General features: G+C 35.1%; 2 protein-coding genes across 4 annotated transcripts in view; both read right to left on the bottom strand.

Moving 5' to 3' along the window:
- Window positions 1-8,055, bottom strand: part of LOC127838315 (FK506-binding protein 15-like) — a 54,354-nt gene extending 46,299 nt beyond the window's left edge. The window contains exons 1-6 of one of the 2 annotated variants that reach the window (XM_052365978.1): window positions 7,871-8,055; window positions 3,379-3,476; window positions 3,086-3,155; window positions 1,551-1,620; window positions 791-865; window positions 304-402 (exon numbers count right to left, since the gene is read on the bottom strand). In XM_052365978.1, coding sequence (XP_052221938.1) covers window positions 304-402; window positions 791-865; window positions 1,551-1,620; window positions 3,086-3,155; window positions 3,379-3,476; window positions 7,871-7,920 — 462 coding nt within the window. In that variant the 5' untranslated portion in view covers window positions 7,921-8,055. The remainder of the gene's footprint in view (window positions 1-303; window positions 403-790; window positions 866-1,550; window positions 1,621-3,085; window positions 3,156-3,378; window positions 3,477-7,870) is intronic. The other variant, XM_052365979.1, reaches the window with a different exon arrangement.
- Window positions 8,056-10,460: 2,405 nt separating this feature from the next.
- Window positions 10,461-12,330, bottom strand: LOC127838336 (uncharacterized). Of its 2 annotated transcripts, none has more exons than XM_052366041.1 (2): window positions 12,066-12,330; window positions 10,461-11,058 (listed from the first exon to the last, which is right to left on the bottom strand). In XM_052366041.1, exons 1-2 carry the CDS (start codon window positions 12,237-12,239, stop codon window positions 10,753-10,755), a joined length of 480 nt encoding a protein of 159 aa, XP_052222001.1. In that variant the 5' UTR covers window positions 12,240-12,330; the 3' UTR covers window positions 10,461-10,752. The 2 variants fall into 2 exon arrangements, with proteins under 2 accessions (XP_052222001.1, XP_052222000.1); XM_052366040.1 differs by having other exon boundaries at window positions 10,461-11,157; window positions 12,066-12,329.
- Between the last annotated feature and the right edge of the window lie 385 nt (window positions 12,331-12,715).

Here is a 12,715-nt window from a genome sequence, read left to right on the forward strand (position 1 = left end):
CATAGGTTTAAACACATACTTATCTCTTAAAATAAATCAATATATAAATGCTCGTTTCCCTAATAAATGTCTACATCTGCTTGAAATATTGCATAACATTATAATTAAAAATCAGGAATATGCAAACACAAACAAAGTTATTTAACAACTGCATGTGTTACTATTGACAATAATACATGGAATTTTGGCAAGATAGATGCACCTTAAAAAGATTCATACAGTAAGATTTGTTCACTTACTTACAATAAGTACTACTGGAATGTATTTTAAATGGTAATTGAAAACACAAGTATATACTCATACATGTTTAGCAAAGTCTTTTGCGTGCTGCTCATTATCAAAAAGTATGGACCAACTCTGTCGAGCATCATCATAGAAATTGGCATAGTTATTGGCTTGCACCTACAATCAATACAGTGCCAGTTATAGCAACATTTATTAGGCACCATTATTTGCTATACCTGCAATTAATACTGTGCCATAAATGTTAACTAACATTTTTCAATGATAAAATCTATTGTAGTCTTTTTAAAAATTTAGCAAATGAATCTGTTTGATTTATAAAGCTTCATGCTTAAACATAAGGACATTTTATACCAAATCATGCTTATCAGTAAAAATCAGCCAAAGATTAAATATGACTATACTTTTTTTGTTCAACATTAACTGGTAAACATGTTTAACCTTAGGATGAAAATAAGATTTCTCCACAATTTAAATCCAGGTAAATAATTATTGTTTCACAAAAACATGCAACAATATTATCTTGAAGTTTTTAACTAGTTTGTACCGTAAATGCAAAGGCTGATGTTATGTTGGCTTTTGTCACAGTCTGTTGTTGTGTCACATACATCAGTATAAAGTACTGAAAAAAACAACACACATACTTTTTTCATTTTCAATCATAAACATTACCATTTTGCTGAATAGGGTTGAATATTTTCATCAGACATGTTTCTCTTATGAGATCAAGTATAATAACATGGTTTTTGAAATGTCTTTGGTAATATTCTATTTCATTTGTTTAATTAGCTTCACCCATTTCTGACACTTACATATGATTTTTAGATTGTATTCCCTCTCAAAGTTTGTTTTCCTTTTTAATTTAAAAGAGAAAAAACTGGAGATTTCCAATTATGCCCCATCGGGCAAGAATCTGGCACTTTCTACTAGCCCATAGTAAAATCTACTTTTTGAGGGCTTTAGGTAAGCCGTTAACATTTGAGACTGATTAAAGGAACAGTTTTTGCATACAAACAGATCAAAAGACAGCCAGACAAACAAACTGATGGATGGAAAGACATGACAGATAGAAGGTTAACCTATAGTTACTTTCAGTGAAACCAGTTAGGGGCCTAATAGGCTATTTATAAAGACAATCATCTCCTATGTAGAGAGTTCAATTACCTCTCATGCTTGCTGTTTTACGAATTAAAAAATCAACATACAACTTATGGTAGTTGTGATTGAACATATTGAATATAATATTGGATAAATAAGCACTACAACTTCTGCATGTATATGATTATGCTTATAGTTGCCACAGTTACCTCACTGGTAGAATGATTGGCCAGTATGGCACAGCCAAGTTTTCCCTGACTGGCAAACTTCTGGTCAACACTGTAATACACAGACATGTTGGTATAGTTCCAATTATCATGTTGTAGTAGTTGCAATGTATCCATAATGTTTTCTCCAGTACAGCATTTAAGATTATTTGTTATGGATATGTTATTTTATATTTAATTACAGCTGACTTAACCTATAAATACAAGATTTTACAATAATAATTATTAACAAGAGATGTGTATGTCAGAAACACAATGCCCCCTATTGCGCCGCTTTAATTTTTTTTTTGATCTTTGACCTTGAAGGATGACCTTAACCTTGAACTTCCACCACTCAAATGTGCAGCTTCATGAGAACGCCGTTTTGAAATTTTTCTTTTTCTTTTTTTGACCTTTGACCTTGAAGGATGACCTTGACCTTGAACTTCCACCACTCAAAATGTGCAGCTTCATGAGAACGCCGCTTTGAATTTAAAAAATATATATTTATCTTTGACCTTGAAGGATGACCTTGACCTTGAACTTCCACCACTCACAATGTGCAGCTTCATGAGAACGCCGCTTTGAATTTTTTAAATATTTTTTTTTACCTTTGACCTTGAAGGATGACCTTTACCTTGAACTTCCACCATTCAAAATGTGCAGCTTCATGAGATACACATGCATGCCAAATATAAAGTTGCTATCTTCAATATTGAAAAAGTTATGTCCAATGTTAAAGTTTTCGAACCGACAGACGCCATATATTTGACATTTGACCTTGAAGGATGACCTTGACCTTCACTTTTCACCACTCAAAATGTTCAGCTCCATGAGATACATATGCATGCCAAATATCAAGTTGCTATCTTCAATAGTGAAAAAGTAATGGCCAATGTAAAAGTTTTTGGACGGACGGACAGAAGCCATATATTAGACATTTGACCTTGAAGGATGACCTTGACCTTCACCTTTCACCACTCTAAATGTGCAGCTCCGTGAGATGCACATGCATGCCAAATATTAAGTTGCTATCTTCAATATTGAAAAAGTTATGGCCAATGTTAAAGTTTTCGGACCGACAGACGCCATATATTTGACATTTGACCTTGAAGGATGACCTTCACCTTCACCTTTCTCCACTCAAAATGTTCAGCTCCATGAGATACACATGCGTGCCAAATATCAAGTTGCTATCTTCAATAGTGAAAAAGTTTTGGCCAATGTTAAAGTTTTTGGACGGACGGACAGACGCCATATATTAGACATTTGACCTTGAAGGATGACCTTGACCTTCACCTTTCACCACTCAAAATGTGCAGCTCCGTGAGATGCACATGCATGCCAAATATCAAGTTTCTATCTTCAATAATGCAAAAGTTATGGCCAACGTTAAAGTTTTTTTTCTCGAACGGACGGACAGATTGACATACACACATACTGACATACCGACTGACGGACAGTTCAACTGCTATATGCCACCCTGCCGGGGGCTTAAAAACCAGATGTTAGTAAAACCCATTTTAATTCCAGCTTACTATTTATATGCATGGATAGCAACTGCAAACGTAACTACAGGCCCTGTCTTGCCACCAGGTGGTGTGGACTCTATAAGTAACAGAGGATAATTTTAATAATAAAGTTGGTTACAGTACATGTGACTATTAGCACGGATTGGTATCATGAAGGCATGTAAAAAGACACATTAATGGAAGAACAATGAATTGATTACCAAAGAAACACTCAAATATGACATGGCAGACACAATAACTTTATTATTAAAGTAACAAGTCACTTGATAAATAGAAAGCACTCAATAAGGCTGACTGACCTTTCTTCTTCGGCTGTTTTGGAGCGGTGTACGTCAGTGACTCATTCCCACCCTGACTGCCAGCCTTGTCTATTCCAAACAAGGCACCAAGCTTGGACCTGCAGTTGGCAATGTGTTATTGACATCTTTCTACAACAGTTTCAACTTAACTCTTTCAGTGCTGGAACCAAATTTTGAAGGCCTTTGCAAACAGTTTGGATCCAGATGAGACGCCACAGAATGTGGCATCTCATCAGGATCCAAACTGTTTGCTATTCTGATAGTATTCTTTGAAAAACAAATCGAAGAAAATGCTAATTTTACAAATTCAGCAGACAACATTTTAGCAGACGACAAATTACCAGGCAGGGCCCTCAATCCATTTTAGGGGAAGCGGGTCACTACCCATAGCAGGGCGAATTTTCGCGGCGTTTCCCTTTTGGGGGGATTTTTTACTTACTCTCTAATCATTACATTTGTACATGTTTCCACTATATTCATTGCTTTTTTCATAATTAAGTATGTTTGACAAGATAAAATTAAAATATAATTGAGATTTAATAATAATGAGACATATCTATCTATTAAAAAAATATTTCCTTTTTTTTCTTTTTTAGGGAGAATTTTTCCCCCCAAAAGTATACTTTTCAGGTGGGGGAATGCGGCCGAATTTCAGCCGTGAATTTGACAGATTGAGGGCCCTGCTCGGCATGCAAAGGGTTAACAAACAAACCAGATATGTTTTACTAAAGAGGATACCAAGGATAACAGCAAGTGTAAATACTTTGACCGTCTGAACAATGAAAATTTTGGTGGCACAGTCAATATTTTGGGGATTATTGGTCAGACACAGACCTATGTTTTATTAGCCCTTAATACTCTTTGAACTCAACATGCCTGTTTCAATCCCTGAATGTTGCCTTATTTTCTAATTGAATTTATTCTGCTGTAATAGTAAAACAGATAAAAAATTTTTTTTGCATATATCTTACTGTCAGCACGTGTTTTTAATTACATGTATACTGTACAACTAAGAGTTAAAGACAAGGCTAAACCTTAAATAAATTTACATTCACTGTGTCACTGTTTAATTTATAACTGATGAATTGTATGTAATATAAATTAAACAAAACTTTTATGACTTTGACATTGTGTGAAATTATAAAACACAATAATATGACCACTTGTCATGCAATAAAACCAGAAATAATGGATATCTTGATCACTACAATAGTTTGACAGTTAATAGTATCACGTTGTCTATTTAACTACATTGCAAACATAAATAGAGTTCCATCTCCACCTCATTGTATTAGATGTGAGAAACAATAGGATGCCGTACTGAACACTTCTGTTCTGGGTGCAATAGGATATGTGAAATTTCCATCATATGCAAATTTTAATAGGTTGTTAACTGAAATTGACTCTTTGTCATTAAACTGAGCCTCAGCTCTGAGCATCAAATGAGAGCTCTCTTTCTTAATTTATGTTCTTCTCTAATTTGGGAATCTTTTCTTCCAATAGTGTTTGTGTATTTCGATGTTTATGATGTCCCTCCACGCCTAAGGCTGCATTATGTGAGGAACCGGAGTGTGTCCCAGCACTCCTCCCTTATCAGATTTTAGACTCACGAAAGTTGGGACGAACTTTGAATGATAGCTGCAATTTCCAGCTATTTATTGTTTACTGAAATATCTGTAATTTTGAGGTGGTCTTGTGCTGTTGGTGAAACCGGAGTACCAGGAGGAAACCACAGGTATTTGGCATTAGCTACTCCCCCCCCCATGACAAAAAAAGTTCGTGGATTTTTATATTATTTTTTTTACTTTTATATATAACAAGGTATGTAACTTAGACACTTGAATTGCTGATTTCGGCATACCAGCCAATTTCCGAAGCTCACTACTCCATCAATTTTCAACCGATTTGCACAATTCTGGTATCAAACAACGCAGAAGATTTCATACTAAATGAATCAATCGATGCATGTTCGCATAAGTCTACCGTAAAGCAGTCATCAAAAAACAAACTTGCAACAACATTTCCTAGAATCGATCTGATTACCACGAAAATACATTACAAATGTACACACTTCGGTTGAACAGTCATTCGCATTGTACTTATACATTTCATACAAACAAATACAATCAAAATTAAACAAATGTATTACTTACTAACATAAATATCTCTCTATATCCAATATATGGCGAAAATCAGCTTTCCAACTATTCAACCGATGCCTTTCACTTTCGCTACGCTATTACACAAGAATAGTCACACCCCCGTTATTGACCAATGACAGCACAGCTTTGTTGAAAACTATTTTGAACTCAACACTGGCGTAGCATTTGTGAAAGGCATTGGTTGAATAGTTGAAAAGCTGATTCTCGCAACAGATTGGAGTTAAATGGATTTATGTGTTTGTACGTGTTAATTTTGGTTTATTTTCATTGTATTTGACTGTTTCCGATGTGAGATTACAATGCAAATTACTGTCCAACCGAATAATGTACATATGTTATGTATTTTCGTGGTAATCAGATCGATTCTTGGAAATGTTGTTGCAAGTTGGTTTTTTGATGACCGCTTTACGGTACACTTATGCAAACATGCATCGAGTTACCGTAAAACGTTGTGTATAAGGCACACATTTTTACCCCCAAATTTAATTTTAAAAACTTGATGCGCGTTATGCACAACTACAGCCATGCCAAGACATTTTTTCCCTGTCAGTTACCCAGTTACGGTTACTCGCATCATTCTGTTCCCCGTTGTAACTATGTTAATAATTGTGTTATATTTACAATCTGAATATAAATGGACAAACGTTATAAAGTTAACATTAATATTTTCTATCTTTTTCATGGTACATACAGAGAATTGAAATCAAATAAATTTAAAGAAGAAAATGAAAAACAAGGACGCCATTTTATTTAAACTTTATTGTTTTTTGCCACAATATTTTACCCTACTGTACTAGGGTTAAACAATTTATTTGAGGGCACTTGTCGATTTACAATAGTATGTCGGCAAGGTCTTTCCCGATATATTTATTATTATTTTTCTTTCTTTTCAAATGTGTTAATAAAATTTGATGTTGTGTTTGTTTACACGTTTTCATACGTCTTGTCAAGATTGGGGTTGTGATTATCAAGCAATTTGCGTCACCTGTCAAGTTTTGTGTAGCTGGGCTATTATCAAAACATGCAAACTGGCAAACGACTTCACACCTCCATTGTTTGTTTAACGCCGGTAATGTCAGTAATGGTGTTGAGAAGTTTGAGTCGTTAAAGTCTCCTGTCAATTATAGACGCTCGAAAAGAACGCGTGAGATGGGAAATGTAAATAAAATGAGCGGTTGTGAATTAGTCATGTGTGAATAACCCGTGCCAATACCAATAAAAAAATTCAGTGTCTTAGTTATACCAAGCACACTAATCGGTCCGCAATGTGTACTCCTCCACGATAAAATCGTGGACAGTTACTTCGGAGACTTATGATGAAAACCTCGATGGTATCCTCGTGGAAATTGTGCATTTCATGCATAATTCATTTAAATCGAAACATTTACACGTAATATTATAATTAAAAAAAAAACACACAAACAAGTTGTATCTGTATCTTTATCTTCTTTAAGATAATTAATTATTGAAAAATAAAATAACACGTGAGATCGGCAATATAAATAAAATGATTTTCAGTGAGCCTACGGTACGGAAATTTTGCCTGAATTTTTTTTTGCTTCAAAAACTTTTTTCCCCATTTTTTTGCTTCAAAAAGTAGATCCGCGTTATACATAAATGCGCGTTATACATAAATGCGTGTTATACACAGCGTTTTATGGTATTCATTTAGTATGAAGTCTTCTGCGATGTTTGATACAAGAATTGTGCAAATCGGCTGAAAATTGATGGAGTAGTGAGCTTCGGAAATCGGCTGGTATGCCGAAATCAGCAATTCAAGTGTCTAAGTCACATAACTTGTTATATATATAAGTAAAAAAAATAATTCTTTTTCAATGAACTTTTTTTGTCATGGGGGGGTAGTAACTAATGCCGAATGCCTGTGGAGGAAACCCCACCTGTCCGGTATGATGACCACCAACCAAACTCACATGCGCCAGGAACGGGAATCGAACCCGGGTCGCCTAGGTGAGAAGCGAGTGTGCCAACCACTGCGCTAGCCGGACAATAGGCAAAAAAACATTAAAAAAAAGTCAATGTTATATCTAATTCATGACTTGTTATTTGTCTGCAGTCATGTGATATCATGTCACTTTAAGAAAAGTTTAACTTTCTTGAGCCAAGTTTTATTTTTATATGCCTGGAAATATCTATAGCATTCAAATATGAATAATGCAACTAAATTAATCAACAAATAATTAAAGATTAAACAACGAATTATTAAATGGCATTATTGCATGTTAAGGTAAAGGGAGATAACATTGCTACACCCCTTTTTATAAACCGGTGTTTCGATTTCAGATAGATACTAATATAACGCTATAAATTACCCGCCCGGAGACAGAAAATCTTGCTCATCATCTTCCTGATTGAAAAACATTGTGGCGTCCACTAATATCTAATTAAGATGTTCAAACATAGCCAGTTTCACTTTGAGATCAGGAAATCATGGGATGTTGACAAAACATACAAAGCTATTAACCGTGCATGTTAAGCCGTAATGTACGTAGTACCCGTGTATTGCGCGGCTCACACATTGTGTACAACAGGGATACATCGACTATCTCCGGATTCCTCCGCTTAGTTTATCTTGTTCGATTAATAGAATTATTTCCTTAGATCGGCAACATTAACCTGACACTGATCCTGAACTTAATGCATGAATATAATATAGCGCAATGCCGAATACCGGTAATTAGTTTCCGTATAGAACTCAATTTAAATCGATCAAAGCGTATCGCTTTTAATGTACTGTTACGGTATAGTTAAACTCGTGAAACACATGCACGAACAATATCGAATCCATAGAACGCAATTCAAGCGCGTACGTTATGCCAGTGGAGTTCACGTACGAGAATCTGGCAAATGTTGGATATTTAGCTATATACTTGTGTATATTACATTTAGTTTACGAGCCATTATTTTAATATAATAATATTGATTTCGGAATAGTTATTGTTTTCATAAATCACAAGGCAATAATATGTTACGTGAACGACCACATATTCACACTTTAAACATGTTAACTATTCCAATAAAGCATCCTAACTACAAGATAAACGTGACAAACTATCAATTACAATTAAAATAGCCATTATATCTCCATAATTACAGGTTGGCTACCAGGGCCGTACCCAGGATTTTTTTACTGGGGGGGGGGGGGGCCTAACCGGGGAGGGTTTATGAGGGGTCCCCCCCCATCCCTATATATATACTTCTTTTAATTTGGCACTTTGCAAGGTGAATTTTAATGCTTATAAAAAACGTTTTTTTGTGATATGAATTAATGGAATATAACAAGTAAATCAGCACATTTCGGAAGTCTTAAGCTTTAAACATTGGTGTGAATTCACAACAATATTAAAAGCTTTAGATTTCCGAAACTTACAGGTTTAAACTGACGATTATCCACATCAACTCTCGTATTGCTTCCACCGTTTTTTTCACAAATCAATAACGTCACAGGTGTTTTTAAATCTGATTTTTTTTGGGAAAGACCTTGCCATTTTTGAGGAAAAAAATTGCGCGAAACGCCTAATTTTGGGGGGGAAATAATGAAAGTCTTAAATAATCAATTTAACATATTTTACTGTTTTCAAACAAATTCAACGAAAGAGATAATTTAATTATCCAATATTTTTCTACACTGGATCAGGTTAACTTATATAATGAGATCGATTTGTTGTTTCAATTTTCATTTTTTTACCAATGAGCCATTAATAGGTTGATATTACTCAATTCTGGGTACTCAATTATTTTAAATACTGAATTCTGCCAAATTCTTATCTGTTGCTCGGCAAATTTATGAATCTGTTTTTCTTTTAAACAAACATGTTAACTATCTCATCGTAGTCTTTTTCAGTGATTTCCTGTCAAAAATTATAAATACTCATTTTTAATACCTTTGTCAGTGTTTTTGTTCCGGTTCAAATTCAGGGCCATATTCTCAATGCAAAAAGTATATATTGGGACCTAAAAATTCCCAATAAAAGGTTTAAAAAAACAATTAAACTTTTAGAAGGGAAAAATACGTCTAGGGCCTTCTCAAAGAAGGAAAAAAACTTGCGTCGGCGGCGACTGGTCAATTATCAGACCATAGTCTACGAACTCCTGTAGCAGTTGCTTCCATTCGCTGCACGTGTCAAAAACCATCGATAGATGAAGCATTTATGATCACAATGGGGGACTGATCGGGGATGTGTGTACACGGCGATAAGAAAACATTGCCTAGAGGCTTATCTCGATTGGCGAGCGTTAATCCCCTTGTTTATCAGGGACAATAAAACATAGCTGCTCTTTTGTTTTGAGGGAAAGTGTACTGTGGACCCTTGCACGAGAGAAACAATTGCAGTGGGCCGATTATAAAAAAAAAATCATAGTTCGACAGCCAGCTGGGGGGGGGGGGGCCGGGCCCTGGGCCTATGGCCTGGGTACGGGCCTGGCTATGATAAGGTATTCGCATCCTAGATTATTCCACAAGTATTGGAACTTGCATGTGAAACTTTGTTTGAACATGCTCATCAATTCTATCGTGTTGTATAACATTCCATTATTCCTGGACATACTCGGACAAAGTGTTGACCTATCACACTGAATTGTGACCTTAACCTGGAAACTATGCAGCAGGATTTAGTGTGTAGCATGCTATCCCATAAGGCGAGTCACTTGTTCCAAGTTATTTGAGAGTTCTTGTGCATGACTCCCCGTCTCATAACCGTAGTATTTGATGGGAAGATTTTATTGAAATCAATTCATGCTAGAGAAAATGTTAGGGGGTTATTTCCTTCTCATTGGATTTTGAAATGGCATTGGCGTCGTGTAAGTATGTTGGCGCCTTTGTTGTCATTTTTGCGCCCTTAAGAACTGACGGAAAATGAGTGCTTGGGCCTTTATTCGAAGTTATTAACTCATTATACTAAATACAATGTTATTATTTATTTAAGACGCACATTGAAAATATACGTTAAAAATCACAAATAGTTTAAATTAACAAAACAAACAAACTAAAAACAACAAACAAACAGTCTAATAAATTAGATGCTATTTGAAGACGGATATTTAAAATAAACATTCAGCATTACAAAATATTTATATACATGAAACATAACAAATAGTTATTAAAAAAAACTCTAAGTTAAATCATTGGTTCATCAACACTTCACAAATTAAAATGTTTCAATTGGAGATGACAATTTAAGGCACGTCTTATATGTTATTCCGCATTCTGTCGTGCCTGAATTCGTGCAGACGGCGGACGCTGGCGCACTGCAGGTTTAGGTGCAGGCTTTGGCTGCTGCGAGGACACGTTGTTGTGACATTTCATGAAGATCAGACCCAGACCAGCCAGTGTGAGTAGATTGCTGATCCAGTACACGATCCAGCCATAGGTGCCGACGAATGGAATGTAGTCAATGCCCATGACCAGAACCCTGTTTACAGGTTTCCATGTGTGGCAAAATAACAGCACGACAAATGACAGCAGCTGTATCAGCTCTCCGGTTTTCATGACGAATTTCAGCTGAAGAATGGACAGTTTAGGTACTTTGCTGCAAACAACGGGAACCACGGTTACATACGAAGTTGCCACGAGAAAGGCGATGCATGGCATACCGCATGTCTGGAATCAAATACATGAGCGTAATTAATAATTGCATCCCAATACGCAAGATATATGAAGTGCACTAGATAAATTTTCTAATTAGTCTCTTTTCGTTCTATTTTCTTATGTATCGACACAATTACATGCTATATCTATGCTACAATGTTGTTTTATGTTACCAATTTATGTGAATGCGTACCTGGTATGTCAGTTTCGCATTTCCGATTTAAGTTTTTTTTTGTGCGCACATTTCAAACAACTCGAATGGTGTGATATTGCTATTGCATATACGTTCTTTATAAAAAAAATACGTTCAACATTTTAATAAGGTAACTCACATAGTGTTAACAATATGCTCGCAGTGATGTATTTCTTTGTTGTTGTTTATTTTCTAAAATTTGGCCTGGTGACCTAGTTGTTTCCTTAATTTACCCTGAATCGAAATGAGCCAAATAAACATGCCAAAATAATATATTATATGGTTAGCCTCTTGTAGGAATGTGTATGCATTGAAATTTGACCTAGTTGTTTCCATAATTTACTCAGAATCGAACTAAGCCAAAATAATAATGCCAAAATAATACATGTAATATGCCTTTAGCCTCTTGTATGTGTATGCATTGAAATTTGATTTTATGAATACGCTACATAAACTGGTAACTATAATGGATAAAGTTAATAAATTTCTTATGTGATATCTTGCAATTTACGGCACGTATATGTATGTTTGTGTTGGAATCTTAAAATAGTTAAGATCTATGTACCGATGCATATCTGAAAAACTTATTTATTAATTTAAGAAGCGATAAAGCAGTAAGTTACTCGCGGAAACGTTACAATATTTATTTTTTACATGGAAACTTGTAAATAGCATCGCCCAACTGTTAGCAAGTTATCAGTTTACATAACAAAAAAAGCACACTTACATGCTTGCTTGTCCAGTTTTCCACGACCAACAAATAAAGAACCCATGCCGAAAATACTTGAAACCATTTGCCGCCTAGAGTTCCGACATGCTTGGTGATGAATTCCTTAATTTCTGTAGCGATAACGGTAAATGCAGTGTTTAAAACACTGAAGCGAAACAGAAAATCTAACATGTTTGTTTAAAACGAATATTCAAAAAATACGGTTTTCTTGCAGGTCGGCAGTTTGTTTATTACGATGACGTCAATATATCCGTACGTCAGACGTTTCCCGCCATTTGCTATAGGACGTTTTTAATACGGTCGCCGACGCGTTAATTTCAGTTGTAACTATAGCTCATTTCTGTTCCTTAATAAATTAAGAAAATACCTAGTATTTACGGCACACATTTCTGTGACGTGACAGTGAGCTTGTTACGGTTTTTAGACATACTTCGTACACATGAAATGTAATATAGTACATATAGATCTAAGTCTAGTTTCCTTTATGTGTCAAACTGATACAAGTGTTGATAACAAACATCCCGTCGTAAATTGTATGTAGTCATGAAAAAATTCCGGTCCGTTTATATAAAATATAATATTCTTCATTGTTTTAATTAATTAGATTTTGGGAATTTATATTTGACTATATAATATTGTATTATATA

This window comes from Dreissena polymorpha, chromosome 7 (genome assembly GCF_020536995.1).
Source record: "Dreissena polymorpha isolate Duluth1 chromosome 7, UMN_Dpol_1.0, whole genome shotgun sequence".
In the NCBI taxonomy this organism is placed as follows: domain Eukaryota; kingdom Metazoa; phylum Mollusca; class Bivalvia; order Myida; family Dreissenidae; genus Dreissena; species Dreissena polymorpha.

Excerpts from the sequence above, each read along its gene's own strand:
- LOC127838336 (XM_052366040.1), bottom strand. The coding sequence starts at position 12,239 with ATGTTAGATTTTCTGTTTCGCTTCAGTGTTTTAAACACTGCATTTACC. Across the intron at positions 11,158-12,065 it reads AAAACTGGACAAGCAAGCAT|ACATGCGGTATGCCATGCAT; the intron begins GTAAGTGTGCTT and ends ATTTGATTCCAG.